Source organism: Ochotona princeps, chromosome 7 (genome assembly GCF_030435755.1).
Source record: "Ochotona princeps isolate mOchPri1 chromosome 7, mOchPri1.hap1, whole genome shotgun sequence".
Lineage (NCBI taxonomy): Eukaryota > Metazoa > Chordata > Mammalia > Lagomorpha > Ochotonidae > Ochotona > Ochotona princeps.
This window is the reverse complement of record NC_080838.1, coordinates 49,096,812-49,116,478: the sequence shown is the minus strand read 5'-3', so window position 1 is coordinate 49,116,478 and position 19,667 is coordinate 49,096,812. Positions and strand designations below refer to the sequence as shown.

Here is a 19,667-nt window from a genome sequence, read left to right as displayed (position 1 = left end):
AGTCATGTTACTTTTTTCTCACTTTTTTAAAAATTATTTTTATTACAAAGTCAGATATACAGAGAGGAGGAGAGACAGAGAGGAAGATTTTCCATCCAATGATTCACTCCCCAAGTGAGCGCAATGGCCGGTACTATGCCGATCCGAAGCCAGGAACCTGGAACCTCTTCCAGGTCTCCCACGCGGGTGCAGTGTCCCAAAGCTTTGGGCTGTCCTTGACTGCTTTCCCAGGCCACAAGCAGGGAGCTGGATGGGAAGTGGAGCAGCCGGGAAAAGAACTGGCGCCCATATGGGATCCCGGGGCTTTCAAGGTGAGGACTTTAGGCTCTAGGCCACTGTGCCGGGCCCTCTTTTTCTCACTAGCACACTAGACTCCCTCATAGTTTTTGAAACAAAAGCCTTTGTTTTCCCTCCTTGATTAGTAAGTTTTAGATAGGTTTGGGAAAATCTTGATTATAGTGCTCTAGGAAAAAAAAAGCTATTCTGTTTATTTTGTGGTTTAAATTCTTTACCCCTAATCCTTACCAGCCTAGTTTTTTTTGGTGGTCAATATTTAGACATAAAACATAAGTCTGCTTATGGAACCCTATCCTATCCACGCATATCATTATGCTCATTTTAATGTTTTAGTTTTCTAATTTTGTTTAAGAGCTTAAGTTTTACGAGCTTTACATGCTCTTTTTTAAAAGATCTATTTATTTTTATTGGAAAGGTAGATACACAAAGAGAAGGCAATTGAGAGAAGGATTTTCCATCTGCTGGTTTACTCCCCAAATGGCAGCAATGACCAAAGCTGAATCTTTCTGAAGCTGGGAGCCAGGAGCTTTTTCTGGGTCTCCCACGCAAGTGCAAGGTCCCAAAACTTTGTGCTGTGCTCCACTGCTTTCCCAGACCATATGGATACTGGATGGGAAGTGGAGTAGCCATGACAGAAATCAGCATCCATATGGGATGCTGGCTTTTTCAGTTGAGCCATTGTGCCAGCCCAAACTTCATATGTTCTTATTAATTAAAGCCTTCCAAAGGAAGTTATTTCCCTTGTCTGGTAGGGAATGTGAAAGTGCTAATATTTAAAGGAAGGTAATTCACATTTTATCTGCTGAGTGAGATAAAGATTTGTATCTCTAAAACTGTGCTGTCATCAGTTAAGGTTAAATTCAGAAATCATATGTCGGGCCCGGCACCGTGGCCTAGCGGCTAAAGTCCTCGCCTTGAACGCCCCGGGATCCCATATGGGTGCCGGTTCTGATCCCGGCAGCTCCACTTCCCATCCAGCTCCCTGCTTGTGGCCTGGGAAGGCAGTTGAGGACGGCCCAAGGATTTGGGACCCTGCACCCGCGTGGGAGACCTGGAAGAGGTTCCAGGTTCCCGGCTTCAGATCGGCATAGCACTGGCCGTTGCGGCTCACTTGGGGAGTGAATCATCGGACAGAAGATCTTCCTCTCTGTCTCTCCTCCTCTCTGTATATCTGGCTGTGATAAAATGAATAAATCTTAAAAAAAAAAAAAGAAATCATATGTGGACATGCATTGGAATAGTTTCCATTAGATATATTGTCATCTTTAAAAACATCTAATTTTAAATACGTGGGATAAAATTTAGTTTTTATGAAATTTTGCTAAAAATATAAACATTAAATTATAGTGTTATCTGAAAACTATTTAGAAAACATTTTAAATAAATTTTAAAGGAATAAATTTAACAATATTTCATACTTTGTTTTGACCAACATTCAGTCTTGGTAAAATAACAGAAATATAAAAATATGGGGAGTAAAATATTTTCATTTATGAATTATCTGGTAGAGAATATGTTTGAAAATGTATAATCATTAAATGATTTTTAACTGATGCGAAATCTGTATTACCATAAGTAATACCATTATTAGCAACAAACATAATGAACAAACATATTAGCTTTGATATGTGCAACGAACATAATAACTTAAACTTTTTTAAACTGCATTTATTATACTAGTGCTTTGGGAAATGAAACAGTTTATTCTTTTTCCTGATTGAGCTTTATTAGTGTTAATATATATAAGTATCTTGAACATTTTCAGCATATAGGCAGAAGTTAAATATGATTTACCTTCCAGCCCCCTTTTATATGTGAAAATTCAGTGGTCTTGGTGACTTTTGCTTCATGACTCATTCTTGTAATTTCGTTGATATAATATTTACAGCTTTTGATTTTATGCCTAATTTTGCATAATTTTATATGCACCTGCAATATGAACAAATTGCTTTTTTCGTCTTTTAAGATTTATTTTTATTGCAAAGTCAGATGTACAGAGATGAAGAACTTCTGTCTTATGATTCACTCCCCAAGTGACCATAATGGCCAGAGCCAAACCACTCCAAAGCCAGGAACCAGGAGCCTCCTCTGGTTCTCCCACGTGGGTGCAGGGTCCCAAGGCTTTGGGCCATCCCCGGCTGCTTTCCCTGGCCACAAGCAGGGAGCTGGATGGGAAGTGGGTCTGCCAGGATTAGTACTGGCATGCATATAGGATACTGGCGTGTGCAAGGCGAAGACTTTAACAACTATGCTACTGTGCCAAGCCCACAAATTGCTTTTTGAATTTCAGTTGGTGGGTTTCATTTGAATGCTTGAGATGTGTTTGAACGTGGCTTAGGTATAAAATAAAACTTCAGCAAAATTATTGGAGGAAGTAAAGCATCATTTTTTCATTTTCCTCAGCAAAATTCATAAATATCTTCTAAATATTTCTTGAAAAATAATATAAGTATGTCTGCTTAGCATTAACTTGTTTCAGAAAAAGAGCACTTCTCAATATTTAAAAAGTGGTATATTTTAGGTGAGTAGAAAAATTTCTTACGTAAGGATTTTGATCAAAGACAACTGGTGTATGTGATATTCAAGATATGATACTGCTGCCAAGGATTTGGATATTTGCTGCCACCATTTTCTATACAAAGACCTCCTTTTAACACAAGGATGATTGTTCTCTTATCATATACAATAATGACTCTACTAATAAAATCTGTTTTTAAAAAATATATTGATGCTCTGTATATTTCAAGGATAAAAAATTCTGTCTTGGAAGAGAAGCCTTTATCATTTGCCAAGTAAAAGTTGTCTGGATACTCTATGGTGCCAAGAAGTGCAACTCATATCCAAAAAAGATGTGCCAGCATAATGAAACAGTAAACAAGTATGAAGATTTCATGTATTGAATCTTCCCTGTTCCTCCAAATATATTTATTTGGAAGATGAAGAGATGGCAGGGCAGTTGAGATGGAAAGGGAAAGAGACTCAGAGCATCTCCCATCATGGTTCACTATTCAAGTGCGTTCAACAGCCAGACCACAGGCAGACCCCAGGAGTCCAGCCTGGTCACACATATGGCTATCAGAACCCGACCCATCATCTGCTGCTTCTCGGGGTACACTGCAGCAGGAAGCTGCAGTGGAGAGCACTGTGGGGATCTGGACTCAGACACTGCAATATTAGGGTGCAAGTTTCCCATAGCAACTTAGCTGCTGTGCTAAATGCTCACTCCTAGATTTTCCTGGGTTTTGTTGTTGTTGTTGTTTCTATGCTTTCTGTACAACAAAGGACAAAATTTGCCTCTGCTGAATGAGGTTAGAATTAGAAACATTTTATTCTGTCATTGGACACGGTAGCTTTTATTGTCATACTTTTGTAGTAGTATCACTTTCTGGAAGCTAACACTGATAATGTAGGACTTGAGTTTTCATTGCTTTGACTTAAACATGTATTCTGTTTCAGAATTTTTCCATGTGGCATAGGTCTTTGGGATTAGGCTTTGAAGTTTACCTTCAGAAAATAATTTTTGATTCATGTATCAGAATTCTTAATAGTTTGCAGGAATAGTTGTTTGAGAAAAGTACATTAAACACCCAAACTACAATGAATAATGATGGGAAAGCTAAGACTGCAAGATATGAGAGTTTTATTCCTAAGGGAATACACTTGCTTTCTTTCTCCCTCCCACATGCGTACCTATACTTCACACGTAGTATTTGGACACATGGAAAGAAATGAATTACGACTTGTTCATTCTTACAGGCCTATAGAAGAAAAGGTTGTATATACGGTTAATTCTTGGCTGTGCGTCTAAATACTGTTATTTAAAGCACTTCCTATGGAAGTTTTCAAATTCACTCACTCTCAAAATGAATCTCGATGAATGTGTTAGTGACTTTCCATGAGTTTGGTGAAGAAGTGAAAATTGTGTTGTATAGTGCCAGTTTAAATTTTTACCAATTACTTGTGAAGTGAGCTTTGTCAATTAACTTCTGTTTGTTTGGTATGCACTTTAGACAGCAATGGTATTTATAAATTACTGTTTTTCTCAGATTTTTATTTATTTTTATTGGAAAGTCAGATCCACAGAGATGAGATACAGAGAGAAAAATCTTCCATCCACTGCTTCACTCCCTAAGTGGCTGCAATGGCCAGAGCTGATCCAAAGCCAGGAGACAGGAGCTTCTCTGGGTCTCCCATGTGGGTGTGGGCTCCTAAGGCTTTGGGCCCTCCTCTGCTGCTGTCCCAGCCCACAAGCAGGGAGCTGGATGGAAAATAGAGCAGCCAGGATAGAACCAGTGCCTATATGGGATCCTGGTACTTGAAAGGCCAGGATTTAGCCACTAGGCTACTGCGCCAGTCCCCATTGATTACTTTTAATAATTGTTATGTTCATAAATACCTTGAAAAATTTGGAGGTGGAAGAAGGCAATTATTTTTCTGAAATACAAATCCAAAAATAGATTATAGAGGCTCATGTTATCTCTTTTAATGCACTACCTGCAATATGGGCATCATGTATAGGCAACAGTTTAAATCCTGGCTACTCCACTTCCAATCCAGCTCTTTGCTAATGTGCCTGGGAAAACAGTAGAGTGTGGTCCAAGTGCTTGGGCCCTTCAACACACAAGGAAGATCTGGAAGATGCTCCTGGCATCAGCCTGGCCCAGTCTTCAGCCATTACTGCCATTTGTTGAGTGAATCAGTGAATGGAAAATTTCTCCTGCTCCCTCTCCATCTTTCCCTGTTTCTTTTTACTTTTCCTCAAGTCTCCCTCTGTCATTCTGCATTTTAAATTTTTTAAAACTTGATCATGCTGAGATGGCAAAGGCAGTATACCTTTATTAGAAGTATTTAATGAGGATTCAGACTTCAGACGTATAACTCAGACTTCCAATGTTCTTAGAATGCTGATGTTTAATCACTTCTTTTCTTTAAGCACAAAGTCTAATATGTAAAAAAGGCATGATTTATAATTGGTCTTAATTATCATTGTTCTTTCTAAAATATACCCACAATAGAAGCTATTCATGTGTTCTTCATACATTGGCTTTTATTATAATCTTCTACAACCTTAAGTAGCATTTTTGATGTATACTGTATACCCTCTGTTATTATGTGTGACATTTAATACTGAACTGTAGCACTTGCATGCAGAGCCTGCATCTTTAACAGTTGAATATTCATTATGAGCAGGATGCTTTCAAGAATGCAGAGAAAATGAAGAATTGTAACACTCCGTGATACCTTATAATATTAAAGGTGAACTCCTACTACAGAAAACTTCTTTGAAAACAAAATACATTTTATCCAACAGTATCTCCACACAGTTTTATTGTGTCACTTAGTGTTACTGTAAATGAAATTTAGATGGAATCTTCTTACCACTCTCGACTCTTTCTGCTTTTTCCTCCCATGTACTTGGTTTTGTTTTGTGGTGCATTACGGTTATCACTGCAGTAACAGTTACTGATTTCGCAAAGGATAGCGTCTGAGAATAAATCATCTGATCAAATACACGCAGAACCAAGATTCTGTTTTTACATACATAATTAGAGTGTGGGAGGAAAACCAATGACAAATATGTATGTGGGCATAATTCATTATTTGTATTTGGTATGAGAATTTCCAAGAATGTTTTTTAAAAGGTAATATTTAAGCCATAAAAATAGAAGACAGCGTGAAAATTAGATTCTGCATATGCTTAACAGATGATGATCTAGTCAGGTTATTTTTTTCATCTCCTTAAGTCTTTTTATAAAAATTAATATAGTGCTTATTTACACATCTCTGGAGTATGGTGAGACAGTTTAATAAATGTACACAGCCAGCATGCACCAGTCAGTGAAAGCAATTGGTGTTCACCTCTCCCCATCATTATTTTGTGGAGGCTTCAAGCTCTGTTCATAAAATATATGTGGACTGTGGTTATCCTCTGCTGTGGTACCCAGTGTCCATCCTGTCTCTAGTCCACCTCTGTCCCCTCTGAAATTTCCCTGTTTCTTACAATCACTACTCTATACCTTAACAAATACCACTCATGTGGAAAAGAACACATGCTCGTTGTCTTAGTGTAATTTAACTGCACTTATTCTGTCTTCGGGTTCTACTCATTTGTTGCAACTGATGATTCATTGTTTTTATGGCTAAATAATATTCCATTGTGTGTATGTGATATATTTGTACACACACACAGTTCACATTTTCTTTACTCATCTGTCAGTGGGCAGCTAACTTTCATATCTTAATTGTTACATATTAGTAGTTAAGTATAAACATGAGGGGGCAAGCATCTCTTTGATAGTCTGATTTAACTGCCTTTGCATCTGTACTCAAAAGAGATAATTGTATCATATGGTAGTTCTATTTTTGTACTTCCATTCTGTTCTCCATAATGACTAGGCCCATTTACATTCCTGCCAACAGTGTGTGAGTTCTTCTGTCTCCACATCCTCACCATCATTTATTACTTTTTAGTCTTCCTGTCAAAACCTGGGGGGAGATGAAATCTTGTAGTCATTTGATTTACTTTTTCCTCCTGGCTAGTGATACTGAGCATTTTTCGTGAAATTGTCAGCCACTTGAACTTTTTTATATATTTCCATTTTAAAAAGTGGAGTTCTATTCATATCCCTCTGCCCATTTTAATTGAATTTTTTAGTTTATTATAAGTTCTGGATAGTAACCTTTGTCAGATTTAGTTTGCAGAAATTTTCTTGAATTTTGTAAGTTGTCTGTTCCTTTGCTGATGATTGCCTTTGCTGTGAAGGAATTTAATTCAGTAGATCCCATGCGTACTAACTTTTGTTACCTGTGTTGTTGGGATTTTATTCATAAAATTATCACCAGTACTATTTGCTTAAACTGCTTTTCTCATGTTTTCTCCTTATAGTTTCAATATTTCAAGTCTTAGACTTATGTATTTGATCGCTATAAGTTGACTTGATGTAAGGTTTGAGGTTTCTTGAGTGGGAAGGGGGGTGTCAGGTTCAGTCTTCCGTGTATGTGTATCCATTTTTCTATACAGCTTATTGGTGATAATTGTCCTTCTCCAGTATGTGTTTTGGCACTCTGACGAATCACCTGGCTGTACATACATGGGTTCATATTTGGGATCTCTGTTCTACTGCAGTAGTTTGTGTTTTGTTTTTAGTGACAGATCTGTTCCACTGGTTAATGTAACTACTTTTCTGTCAGTACCATGCAATTTTGGTTGATACAGCTCTTCGGTAAATCTTAAAATCAGATTTTGTGATACCTCTTGGTTTGTTCCTGTTGATTATGATTATTTCAGCAATCAGATATTTTTGTCATGTATCAGTTTTGGGATTGAGTTCTGTGATGAATATCATTGATTCTTTGATGAAGATTACACTGGCTCTGTAGATTATCAGTACTGATTCATATAGTCTGTGACCATAGGAAATCTTTCCATTTATTTATGTCTTCTTTAATTTCCTTCACTTACATGTTTTGTAATTTTTGTTGTATAATTTTCACATCTTTCACTAAATTTCTTTCAAGGTATTTTTAGTAACTATTGTGGATGGAAGTGTATTATAATTGTTCCATGACTCATTATTATGCAAAATTCTGATGAAAACATTGCAGCTTTGCTGAAGTTACTCATTTTAACAATCTTTTGGTAGAGTTCTTATTTCCTGTCCATTGCAGACATTTTTTCCTTGAAAGTTTGCTTATTTAACAAGCATAGTGATGGGAGAGACAGAGATTTTCCGTCCACAGGCTCACTCATCAAATGGCTGTAGTGGCCAGGACTGTGGCCAAGTCAAAGGTATGAACCCAGAACTCTGTGTGGATCACCTAGATCTCCAGTTTGGAATACTGAGGTCCCAGCTGCTTGGTAACCCATGGCATTATAGTGCTAGCCTTTTGGTGGAGTTTTTAGCATTTTTTTTACAAAAGAATTGGATCATTTTTTAAAAAGAATAATTTTACTACTTCCTTTCCTGTTTATATGCTTTTTTTTTTTTTTTTTTTTTTTTTTTTTGCTTTACTGCCCTATAAAGAGTGCCGAGAGTGGACATCCTTGTCTAGTCCATATGTTAGAGAAAAAGACTTCAGCATTTCCCCAAGTCAGCATTGCCTGTGAGGTTGTCATGTATGACCTTTTTCATACTGAAATTTAGTACTACTTTTTCTTTTAAGAAAAGATTTGTTTATTTTACTGGAAAGGCAGATCAGATTTACAGAGAGAAGGAGAGAAAAAAAGATCTTTCATTCCCCTGGTTCTCTCTCCAAATGGCTGTGACAGCCAGAGCTGTGATAACTCGAAGCCTGGAGCCAGGAGCTTCTTCTAGGTGTAACACATGGATGCAGGGTCACATGCTTTTGGCCATCATCTGCTGCTTTCCCAGACCCTAAGCAGAGAGTTAGATGAGAAGTGGAGCAGCTGGGACATGAATCAGCAGCTATATGAGATCACAGCTCTTTGTAAGATGAGGATTTAGCCATTGAGCCATCTAATCAATATAGCCATGCTATACTTAATTTTTTCAGAGTTTTAATCCTTTTGTATGATGAATTTTGCCAAATGCTGTTTTCTTGATCTGTTGAGATATTTATATTTTTATCTGTCTTTTGTTCATATGAGGCATTTTTAAAGTAACATAAAATTGTATGAAATTTATAGGATACCTTGTGATGTCTTGATACACATATACTTTGTTAAATGTTCAGTTCATGGTAAACATAGTGATATTATCAAACATTTTAAAAAATCCTCCCCTAGAGTTTTTTTTAACCAAATGTAGGGTACATACCTGTGACATTACAGTTATCTGCCTTCACTTTGTGGCAGTAGAATGTCAGAATTTCTGTCTTCTGTCTAATAACTTAGTACCATTAATTGGCTGGTTCTATCCCACTCCCCACCCACTGACTCTCTCCAGGCTCTGATAACTACCATCCTATATTCAACTTCAAGATTATAATTATTTATTTTTAGATTCCACATGAGTGTTATCAGCTATCACTTGCCTTCTCTGTGTCTAGTTTATTTACAAGATGTGAAGATAACAATTTCATCCTCTTTAATGGTTGAATACTGTTTTATTGTTTATGTGTATCATATTTTCTTCACCAGTTGATAGCTCTTTTTGGCTACACTAAATAGTACTGTAGTAAATATTGGAATACAGATGTCTCTTCAACAGAGTGAGTTCATTGCCCTTGGATAAATATACACAGTTTTGGAATTGCTGGGTCATATTGTACCTTGAAGTTTAATTTTAAAATTGTTTTATTTATTATATATTTTGTGAGAGGTAGAAGAAGTGGGATGGTAGTTGCAGAAGAGGGAAATCAAGATACCTTTGCTATTTACTTTCAAATGCCCAAGACTACAAGAACTGGATTGTGTGAAATAGGCGAGTCAGGAATTCCATCCATATCTCTCACACTGGTGGCAGAAGCCCAGTTACCTTAGCTCTTCCTGCTGCCTCCCGGTGTTGCATTAACAGGAAGCTAGAACCAGGAGCCGGAACTGGGAACTGAACCCGAGTTCACTGTTGTGCAGATAGGCAAGTTAACTGTTGACTTGGCCCTATTTTTAATTTTATGGGAGACCTTTTTACTATTTTACAGAATGACTATACTTACATGCCCACCAACATAGTACAAGTGTTTTTTTATCCACATCTCTTTCAGTATTTCTGCCTTCTGATAAAAGCCAGTCTAAATGACATCTCATTGTGATTTTGATTTGCATTATCCTGGTTTAGTTTTGTTGAAAAAAAAAATTTTTTTGCATATGCATAGAACATTTATATCTCTTTCTTGGGGGAAAACATATAGGTGTAGATCTATTGCCTGCTTTTAGTTGGTACATGAAGTCCATTTACCATCCTCTGGCCTTACCAGGTGGTCGAACTGTGTCCAGAAAGTTATCAGTTTCAGCTAGGTTTTCCAATCTGTTAATATATTCTTGTTCCTATTACTTAATCTTAATGATCCTTTGTAGTCTTGTGGTATTAGTTGTAATATCTACTGCTGGGGTCCGTGCAGTGGGTGTGGAGGACACGAAGGTGTGTGGAGAACTGTTCCATTGCAGGCAGGGCCACAAGGAATTTCCCATTGCATGGCAGGACCCGGAAGCTGTCTCTACAAACCACCTGAAAACAGTTCCACTTTCGTTTGCATGGACACTGGACCACCCGGCAGAATTCTGTAATCTTTTCAGGCATTGTTTGCTGCTGTGGAGTTGGTTTTTTTACTATCAGTGTGAGCTTGGAGGTTAATGTCACTGATAATTGCAAAAGGGCCTGTCTCTCTCTCTCTGCTGCCCCTATTTGACCATCCTTGATCGTTAGGTTTCCCCCTTTTTTTGTGATACATTTCTTCCCTTAACTGATTCAAGATTGAGTTGTAGAATAAGAGTTGTAGCAGGAATGTGTTACTGATTGATACACACCTGCTATTGAAAACTTTCTGTTGAGAATTTTTAGGTGAAACAAACGGCAGAATTCTTAGATACACCCACTTGACCATGATGTCAATAGTCTGTGCCAGAGCTCGTGAGGGTTTCTGTATAAATAAAGGGGACAGCTTTCTTGCATTTGTCCATTATGATCCCGAAATTGTAGTGGTCCATTATTTTCCCTTTACGCTTACTCCATGCACCCTTCTTGAGTTCCTAACTCAGCTGGAACTGGACTCCAGCAATCTACCTTTTTGTTTCGAATTTTGCTTGAGTTACTTCTCTGTTTTTCTTGCTAAGTCTAGCTAATAAGTCTGATTTATTTTTTTAAGATTTATTTATTTTTATTGGAAAGGTAGATTTACAGAGAGCAGGAGATAGAGATCTGTATGCTGGTTCACTCCCCAAGTGGCTATAATGGCCGGAGCTGAGCTTACTTAAGCCAGGTGCAGGGTCCCAAGGCTTTGGGCCCTCTCTACTTCTTTCCCAGGCCACAATCGGGAGCTGGATGGGAAGTGAAGCAGCCTGGATTAGAACCAGTGCCATTATGGGATCCCAGACAGATGCAAGGAGAGGATTCACTCACTAAGCCGTCATGCTGGGTCCAGGTCTGTTGATTTTATCTTGTCAAAAATGCAGTTCTTGATGTCACTGCTCTTTTTTAATTTTTTCCCATTTTGTCCTAATAATGATCTTATTCTTTGCTTTGCTCTTGCTTGTTCTTTAGATACATCCTGAGATTGTTCAGAATTTGGGTTGTGGTTTTGTTTTTGATATATGTGTTTATTGATATAGAATTCTTATCACTGCTTTTGGCATATCTTATAAGCTCGGTATGTTGTGTTTCCATTTCCTTTTGCTTCAAGAAGTGTTTTCATTTCTTTTTGGATCTCCTCAGTGACCAAGAGTTCATTCAGAACCATATTATTCAGTCTCTGTACTGGTGGGTTTTTTTTTCAAGTTTTTCTTGTTAATTTATAGTTAATTATATTAAGATATACAGTATGATATTTATTGTTTTGAATTTTCTGATTTATTTTGTGAGTTAATATATATTCAATTGTCAGGAATGTCTCTGTGCTGATGAAAATAATATGTACTCTGCAGTTATTGAGTTATTGGGTGAAATGTTCTGCTGTGTTCTGTTTGGTCTACTTGGTTGATAGTATAGCTTAACGGAAGCATTTCTTTGATGGTTTTTTGCCTGGCTGATTTAACTATTAATGAAAATGGAATTTGCAAGTCCCCAGCTGTTACTGTTTGGGAGCCTTTTGCTCTCCCTTTCAATAATGTTCATTATGAAAGTCCGTGCTTCAGCACTAGTTATGTATACATTTAATTGTTATCTGATTTTGTTGAGTTGATCGCTTAATTATATTTGTCCCTTTAACATTTTTTTGTCTTAAAGTCCATTTGTCTCCTAAGTATAGGTATTACTTCTTCTACTTCCTGCTTGGGTGGAATGCTGTTTCCATGGTTTCACTTTCAGACTTATGTTTTAGTGGTACAGTTTCCTGTAGACGGCATGATTCAGGTCTTTTAATCCACTTAGCTAGTTTGTGTCTTCTAACTGGGAAGGTTAGTTCATTGACATCAAGGATTATTATTGGATAGCAGTGACTGTCCTTTCATTTTAAAATTTTCTGTTTACTTTGTGTATATTGTTTTCTTCCTCACATTTTTCTTCTTCATGGCTTAGCAGTTTGCTATAGCAATAAGGCCTAATTCTTTTTTCTTCCTACTTTGTTTATCTGCTCTGCTAGTAAGTTTTCAACTTTCAAGTGTTCTCATAATGGAACACATCTTTCTTTTGTTTCTAGATGTGGTTACTCCCTAAAGCATCACTTGTAAAAGTGACCTGATGGTGATGAAGTCTGTCAGTTGTTGCTTCTCTTGGAAAACTTTCATGCTTGCCCTATGTGTTCTCTAGTGGGAGTTTCTATAAAAATTTGGCATTTTGTTCTTGCAGATTTTGGAACTCTCATTTGATGTTACAGTATTTTTAAAAACTTGAATTTCTTTTAATTACTTACTTGTAAGTCAGAGTTAGAGACAGAGCTTCCTTCTACTGTTTCATGCCCCAGGTGGCTGCAATGGCCAGGGCTTGGCTAGACCAAAGCCAAGAGCTTCGTCAGAGCTTCCCATTTGGATGCCAGGGCCCTCTGAGGGCTTGAACCATCTGTGCTTTTTCCAGATCATTATCAGGGAGTGGGGATTGGAGGTGGAACAGCCAGGACATGAACCAGAATTCGTACAGAATACTGGGGTCCAGGGCAGCTCTTTTACTCACTGCATCACAGTGCTGGTTCCAGTGTAATATTTTGCAGTTTGATTGTAGAAAGTTGCATTGCAGTCTGGGTCTTTTGTTTTCGTGTCTATTTGTGGTCTGTATGGCCCTTTTATTTGTGAATGTTCATATTTTTCTCAAAATGAGGGAAGTTTGAGCACAGCACCGTAGCCTAGCAGTTAAATCCTCTCCTTGCATCCTCCAGGATCCCATGGGAGCACTGATTTGTATCCCAGCTGCTCCATTTCCCATCTAGTTCCCTGCTTGTGGCCTGGGGAAACAGCAGAGGATAACCCAGTGCCTTGGGACCCCTGCACCCGCATGGTAGACCCAGAGGAAGTTCCTGGCTCCTGGCTCCTGGTTTCAGATCAGTTATCTCTGGCAATTGTGGCCATTTGGGGAGTCAAGTAGTGGACAGATCTTTCTCTCTGTATCTCCTTCCCTCTGTAAATCTGCCTTTCCAGTATTAATTAATTAATTAATTTCTTTTTTAAAAATGGGGGAAGTTTTTAGCTTTTATTTGTTGAATATTTTTTCTGTGAATTTATTCTCCTTCAGAGGTTCCCCAGATTTGTGGGTTGTTTCACTTAACAGTGACCCAAAAATCTCAGAGGCGTTTACTGTTTTTGTTGCACCGGGCAACGAGGTTTGGTCTGGTGTATTTTGTAAGATTTGGGTAGCTGTGCATCAGAGTATTAGCTTTCAGCTGTTGGGGCAGGGCGTGGGTCTGGGGAGTGTCTCTGGCAGGCAGTGTTTGTCACGAGCAGATTTGAAAGCTGCCTACAGGGTACAGTTATTAGAATACTGTGGCAGTACTAGTAAGGTTGTGTGGATTCTGTGGCCCGTGAAAGTTAGGCTGAGATTGAATGAGTCTTGGTAGCAGTCTAGGAATTATAAGATGGCCAAGTCTAAGTTGTTGTCTCCAGCGTGATAAAGAATTGGAGGATGAGACATATGTAAACTTAGGAGAGGGATATGATTTATTTTAACAAAGTGAAAATATTCACGTGAAAGGCCGTGTGGACTAGCTGACCATGAGCTACATCCAAAATCACATCACCCTGCATGTGATTTGTTTAATGTTTTTGGACATTATGGCATCATTCCGACATGCACCAATTTGAACCTTGACTGCATCATTTCCTGTTCAACTTCCTGCTAATATGCCTAGGAAGCAGCAGGTAAAGGCCAAGTACTCGAGCCCCTGCCACTCACATGGAAGACCTAGATGGAATTCAGGCTCCTGACTTGGACCTGGCTCAGCCCTGGCTATTGTGGCCATTTGGGGTGTGAGTCAGTGAATGAAGATAACTCTTACCCCTCCGCTTCTCCCTCTTCTCACCTCCCTTTCACTGACTCTCTCTCTCTGTGAGATAACTGTCTTTCAAAATTAAAAAAAAATGTTTTTTGGAGAAAATATAAATTTTGGTATAAAAGTATTTGATATCCAGGTGTCGTTTTGCCATAGTATGCATTTCCCACTCACTCTTTAAACTGCCCGCCTATTTTATGTTCTTTAATTCCTGCTGCACTCCTGAGAAACAGATGACCTAACCTTGTTGTATATCCGATACAAGAAATACAGAGACTAGGTAACTGCATGTTCACACTGCTGCAAAAGGGTAGGCTAAGAATTTTTAAATTAAGTTTATATGCCAATTTTCTTCTCCAGTATTCGGCTGCCTTGCCAGTTTTCCTCCTTGCATGCAGGTTTTTTCTTTGTTTTCTTTTGTTAATTTGAACCTTCTGTCTGTATTGTGTTGTTGTGTTTGCCAGTTCATGTCCTAGCTGCTCTGCTCTGATCCAGCTTCCCACTTACGGCCGGAAAGGCAGTGGAGGATGGCTGAACTCCTGGGGCCCTGGGCTTCAGGAACCCTGCACCCACGTGGGAGGTCCAGAAGATGCTTATGGCTCTCAGCTCTGGCCGATTGCAGTTTTATGGGGAGTGAACCAGCAGATGAAAGGCTTTCTCTGTTTCTTCTCCTCTCTGTAAATCTGGCTTTTCAAATAAAAATGAATACATTGGTAACCAAGAAAAATAATCTTTGAAATAAAATAGAGTTTAAAGAGTTGATAGACTATACTTTTGTTTAGCTGGATGCCTTAGAGTTGCCAGTAGTTAAGATATAAATTATATATAGAGAAGAGTAGCAGCTGACAATTCTTCACAAATTGTTACTATTACAGAAAGAGTTAAATGAGCCTGTGTGATGAATATAAACGTTGAGGATGAGGAATCCTTTGGAGATTTTTCCATGACTGGTAATATTCATCAGTATAAAGAAACTGTGGAGCTACCTTGACTATGAAGTATCAGCTTATATGGACTTCTGCAATGATAGGCATTTAAATTCCTAATAGGCATTTAAAGTAAAAAAAAAAAAAAAAGGATTACTGTGTAAATTAAGTAACTTGTTAAAGTAAAAGGTGGGCCTACATTTAGAAATGTGGACATTCAGGAATGTGGACCTTTAGTATGAGGATGCTTTGGTTTTTTATCCTCAAATTCACTAAGATTGTAATTTCTACTAGGGAGATAGTTTATGCTCCACGAATACCTCTTATTAACTCATGAATAAGGGACTGCCATGGAGACAGCTTGCACAAAGGAAGAAGAGTATGGAAGACAAGAAGAGGAAAAACATTGGTTCTCAAAAACTCTTTGCCCTGTAATTGTACTGTGCTCTTACTTTTCGTTATTAAGTTGTTGAACAGATTTGAAATGTGGAATAGCTGTATTGATAGAAAGCCATCTTCAGCTTTAAAAACTCACTGCAGACCGTCTTCACATATTTTCTACGCTTTAGTTTCTTAGTACATGAAATTAAAACTTAATATAATTACTGTCTAAGTTAGTCCTCATATATCTCGAGTTTTAATGACAGGTGTTTCGGAAGCCTGTTTCCAGCATTTAGAATCCAATACTATCTGAGTTTTCCCATCAGAGGTTGGGGTATACTTAGCATTCAGAATATTGGAAGTCTGAATGTTTGAATTAAGTAGTCCAATGTTTAGTTTTCTGAAACAACATCTCTGTGCAAATTGCTGCAGAGTTTAGGCAATCTACATTTATTACTGGAAAATAAAAACTTGGAGATACAGATTTCCAGCTTTCATTTGACACTGTTAGTTGATTCATCTTACAAGTTATTCTGACAGTAGAAGAGATTTTTGTGATCGTATTAGCCAATTAGCATAGCTATTGATATGCATCTGTATATTATTACAGTGCAATTAAGTGGATTAAAATACTTCGTTGCATTTTAATATGGATTTTCTTAAAAGTTTTCAAAATTATGAAGCGAAGCTAGTATTTTTAAGGTTCCACTGTGCTGGTATGTAAGTCCAAACACCACACAATTACACATCTTGCTGTATAGTATCATTCAGCAACAATTTAATGGCCTTAGTTTTAGACCCTTTGTTAAAGCAAAATAGCACACATTAACTTCGCAGCTATAATTCCCTTGTGAACCATTTCTTGTATTGATCCCTTTGTTATGCCTCTGTAGCTGAGCCGTCCACTGTGGTGGCCATAAACCTAATGTGGCAGTTGAGTAATAATCTGGGAAAGCACAGTTGGATTTTGTAGATTTTAGAAACAATGTAAGATATCTCACTAATAGTTGGTATAATAATTACATCTTACAATAAAATTTAGTTTTATTGGGTTCAATAGAATATTACTAGATTTCATTTCTAACTTTTTAAACATAGCCAGCAGTGAGTTTAAATTACACATGTGGCTTACACTTTCTGTTTGTGTTTTTATTATACAGCACAATTCTAGGGGCTGTCGTGTTTCATACAAGGAAATCAGATTTAGAAAGATACTCTTTTTTTTTATTTCTTTGCAATCCTATGAGTCTGGAAGGTATTGTAAAGCTATTTATGAATCCCAGCAGTGAAATAATGCCTGTTCCATGCCATGTAGATGTGCGCATAAGGGAATAAGTGTGTGTTTGAGCATTGTCTGACACTGGTTGTCAGGTTGAAGTATATTAGTATGTTCTAGAAAATGGGGGAAAAAGAAATATAAAGTAAAAAAAGGAAAACATTCTTCTGAGGTATTAAAAATGACATTGAAAAGAACTTAGCACTACTAATAAAATTAAGCCTAATAGTATACAGTTTTGTTTGATAATAGGTAACTTTGAAAGCCACCGATATATTCTTTCATTTCTAAACTGAGGAGCAAACTTATGCAGTAGAATATCACTTAGTTGCTTTTTCTTTCTGTTACACAAACCTGTCATTTGTGAAAGAAGGGGTAAACTTCTAGGACACAGAAAAGTTATTTAAATTCCTGTATGATGCCAATGAAAGTAATCTTTTTTTTTTTTTGGCCTTAAAAAAAGTGATTGTCTCTTCTCCCCATCCCACTCCCATTTCCATGTTTTGTTTTGTTTTGTTTATCCAAAAAAATATATTTGATGCCCTGCTTAAGTTTTTTTTTTTCTGCTTATTTAATAAAGATTAGTACTGTTATGTTATGTATTTGAAGTTATAAGGTACATTTATTTTTTCTTTTATTTGTAATTTAACTCTTTGTTTTACAGATGAGGGCAGAAGTGCAGTTGACCAAGCAGGTGGTGCACAGATTGTAGTTGACCATTTAAGGTCACTGTGCAGTATAACAGATCCCGCCAATGAGAAGCTCTTGACTGTCTTTTGTGGCATGCTGATGAACTATAGCAATGAGAATGGTAAACAAAACTGAAACCTTGCTTTATCTCTGGGGGAAAAATTAAAAATCATCTCTAGTGTAAAACAAAAATACTTGAAAAATGATGAATAAAGAATATCCTAACTGATAAAATTAGTAAATAGCTAACATTAAGTTTTAAGGTTTTGAAAATACAGAATGGTCTAATTTAGTAAATGGGATTAGCTTTTTAAAGGGTCGCCCGTATTAATCAGTACAAAACAAAACAACAAAATCTTTGGTATAGTTTAAGCTTTTTTGGCTCTGAACACTCCTTGAATAAAGAGTAGTAACATCAATTGCATTGTGTTTGTTAATTTATATTAATACCTGAAGTAGCTTTAAAGCATAAATGCTGTCTATATAAATAAAATTATTTTATCTAGATGCTAGGTTGACTTGGAAAAATGTTTAACAAACCTCAGTAATGTCTGGTTTTAGGAAAGTGGCGTTCAGAGCCAGTTCAGACAGCATAGCTGAGTCATGTAGTGAAGTCTCTCAAAGAACAGATTCTGTTCTCTGTCAGACATGCTTAGACTCGAGTAACAATTTTCAGATAGCCTAGAGGGTTAAATAAATGTACCGAAAAAAATAGTGTTATTAAGGCTTCACTGTACTTTGGTGTCATGAAATATCATTTTATCATTTTCTATGAGTTACTGTGTGTATCAAACACTCAGATTCTGAGATGTTCTTGGCATTTACTAAATATAAAGTCTTTGGTTTGCTTTGCAGAGGTTTTTCAAGTTGTCTTTGTACAGATTTGCATATTGAACATGAATGATATTCTTTGATTTTATGTGGTCTAGAAACATGTTGTCTTTCAGCATCTTTTTTGATTGTTTTTCATTTTTACTAGTTGTGGGTCCAAAGAATAATTCTTAGTATTTTTTTTAAAAGGTAAGCCTTGACAAGCCCATCTTTGGTCCTTGGTGTTAGAAGAATGATGGGTTCTTGAGTTTGACAACTCCCCATGTCCTATAGAAAGGGGAGAGCTTCTACTCCTTTCTAGGCAGTTGTGTTTAAATGTCAGCTTGGCCAAATTCTATCTAATCTTTTTATTTGAGGGAAAAGGGAGGTGGTAAAAATGTTTCTTTTCATAATGACATCTGATTTGTCAATGTTGGATTATATTTGCTTCTTTATCACTATTAACAGGAAGTGTGTTCAGGTCCCATCCTGGCTGATGGATGAGCCTCACAATTAAAATTACCTATAATTATATTACCTATAGGTATATATTATAGGTAATATAATTACATATAATTACATATATACCTATATATTATATAGGTATATATGTAAATATAATATATAGTTTTTGTTAATCAGATGGCTAACTTATTAAATTTGAGCTAGTAACAAGCTGTAGTCTTTTTGTGATCATTTTCTTCTGTATCTCCCACCCCTTGGTAGAATTAGTTTTGAATAGATACTGTCCTGATTATGAACAGGAGAGCAAAAAGGATAGTCTGGGTAATCTGCAAAACAGAGTAATTTCCTAAATAATTGAAATTGATCTTAAGCTTCCACGTTGCATTAAGAAATAATTGATTCACTTGTCCATGTTACTTGCACTCTCTCTAACTTTATTTGGGTTTAAGCATCTGGGAAAGTAGGTAAGTGTTAAATAGGAGAGTGTTTCAGAAAGCCAAATGAAAGGAATTAGTCATGAAGTTATTAAAACAATTCTGGATTTAATGAAATTACTCCTGTTATTTGAAGAAGCTGTGTTTAGAACTCAAAGTTTATCGAATGATGCTCAAGAAAGCATTGCTAATTCTAATCCAAAGCAGACAGTAATAGAAGCTATTTAACAGCCTAGAATTGTAGAGAAAATAATGATTAACAACATACAGAGTGCATAGGCTGAATGCCTGTTTCTTTCTTAACAGTATGCCTTTTCCTAGTGCTCAGGTATTGCTAGGAAACAGCCTACATAATTT

At 37.0% G+C, this 19,667-nt stretch overlaps 1 protein-coding gene across 6 annotated transcripts in view; it reads left to right on the top strand.

The window, feature by feature from the left end:
• RAP1GDS1 (Rap1 GTPase-GDP dissociation stimulator 1) overlaps positions 1 to 19,667 on the top strand; it is a 153,519-nt gene that overhangs the window by 87,107 nt on the left and 46,745 nt on the right. For 4 of the 6 annotated variants that reach the window (XM_058667027.1, XM_058667026.1, XM_058667025.1 and 1 more), the window contains one exon: positions 17,576 to 17,722. The exons of the other annotated variants lie outside the window; for them this stretch is intronic. In XM_058667027.1, the coding sequence (XP_058523010.1) occupies positions 17,576 to 17,722 (147 nt within the window). The remainder of the gene's footprint in view (positions 1 to 17,575; positions 17,723 to 19,667) is intronic. 6 annotated transcript variants of the gene reach the window in all.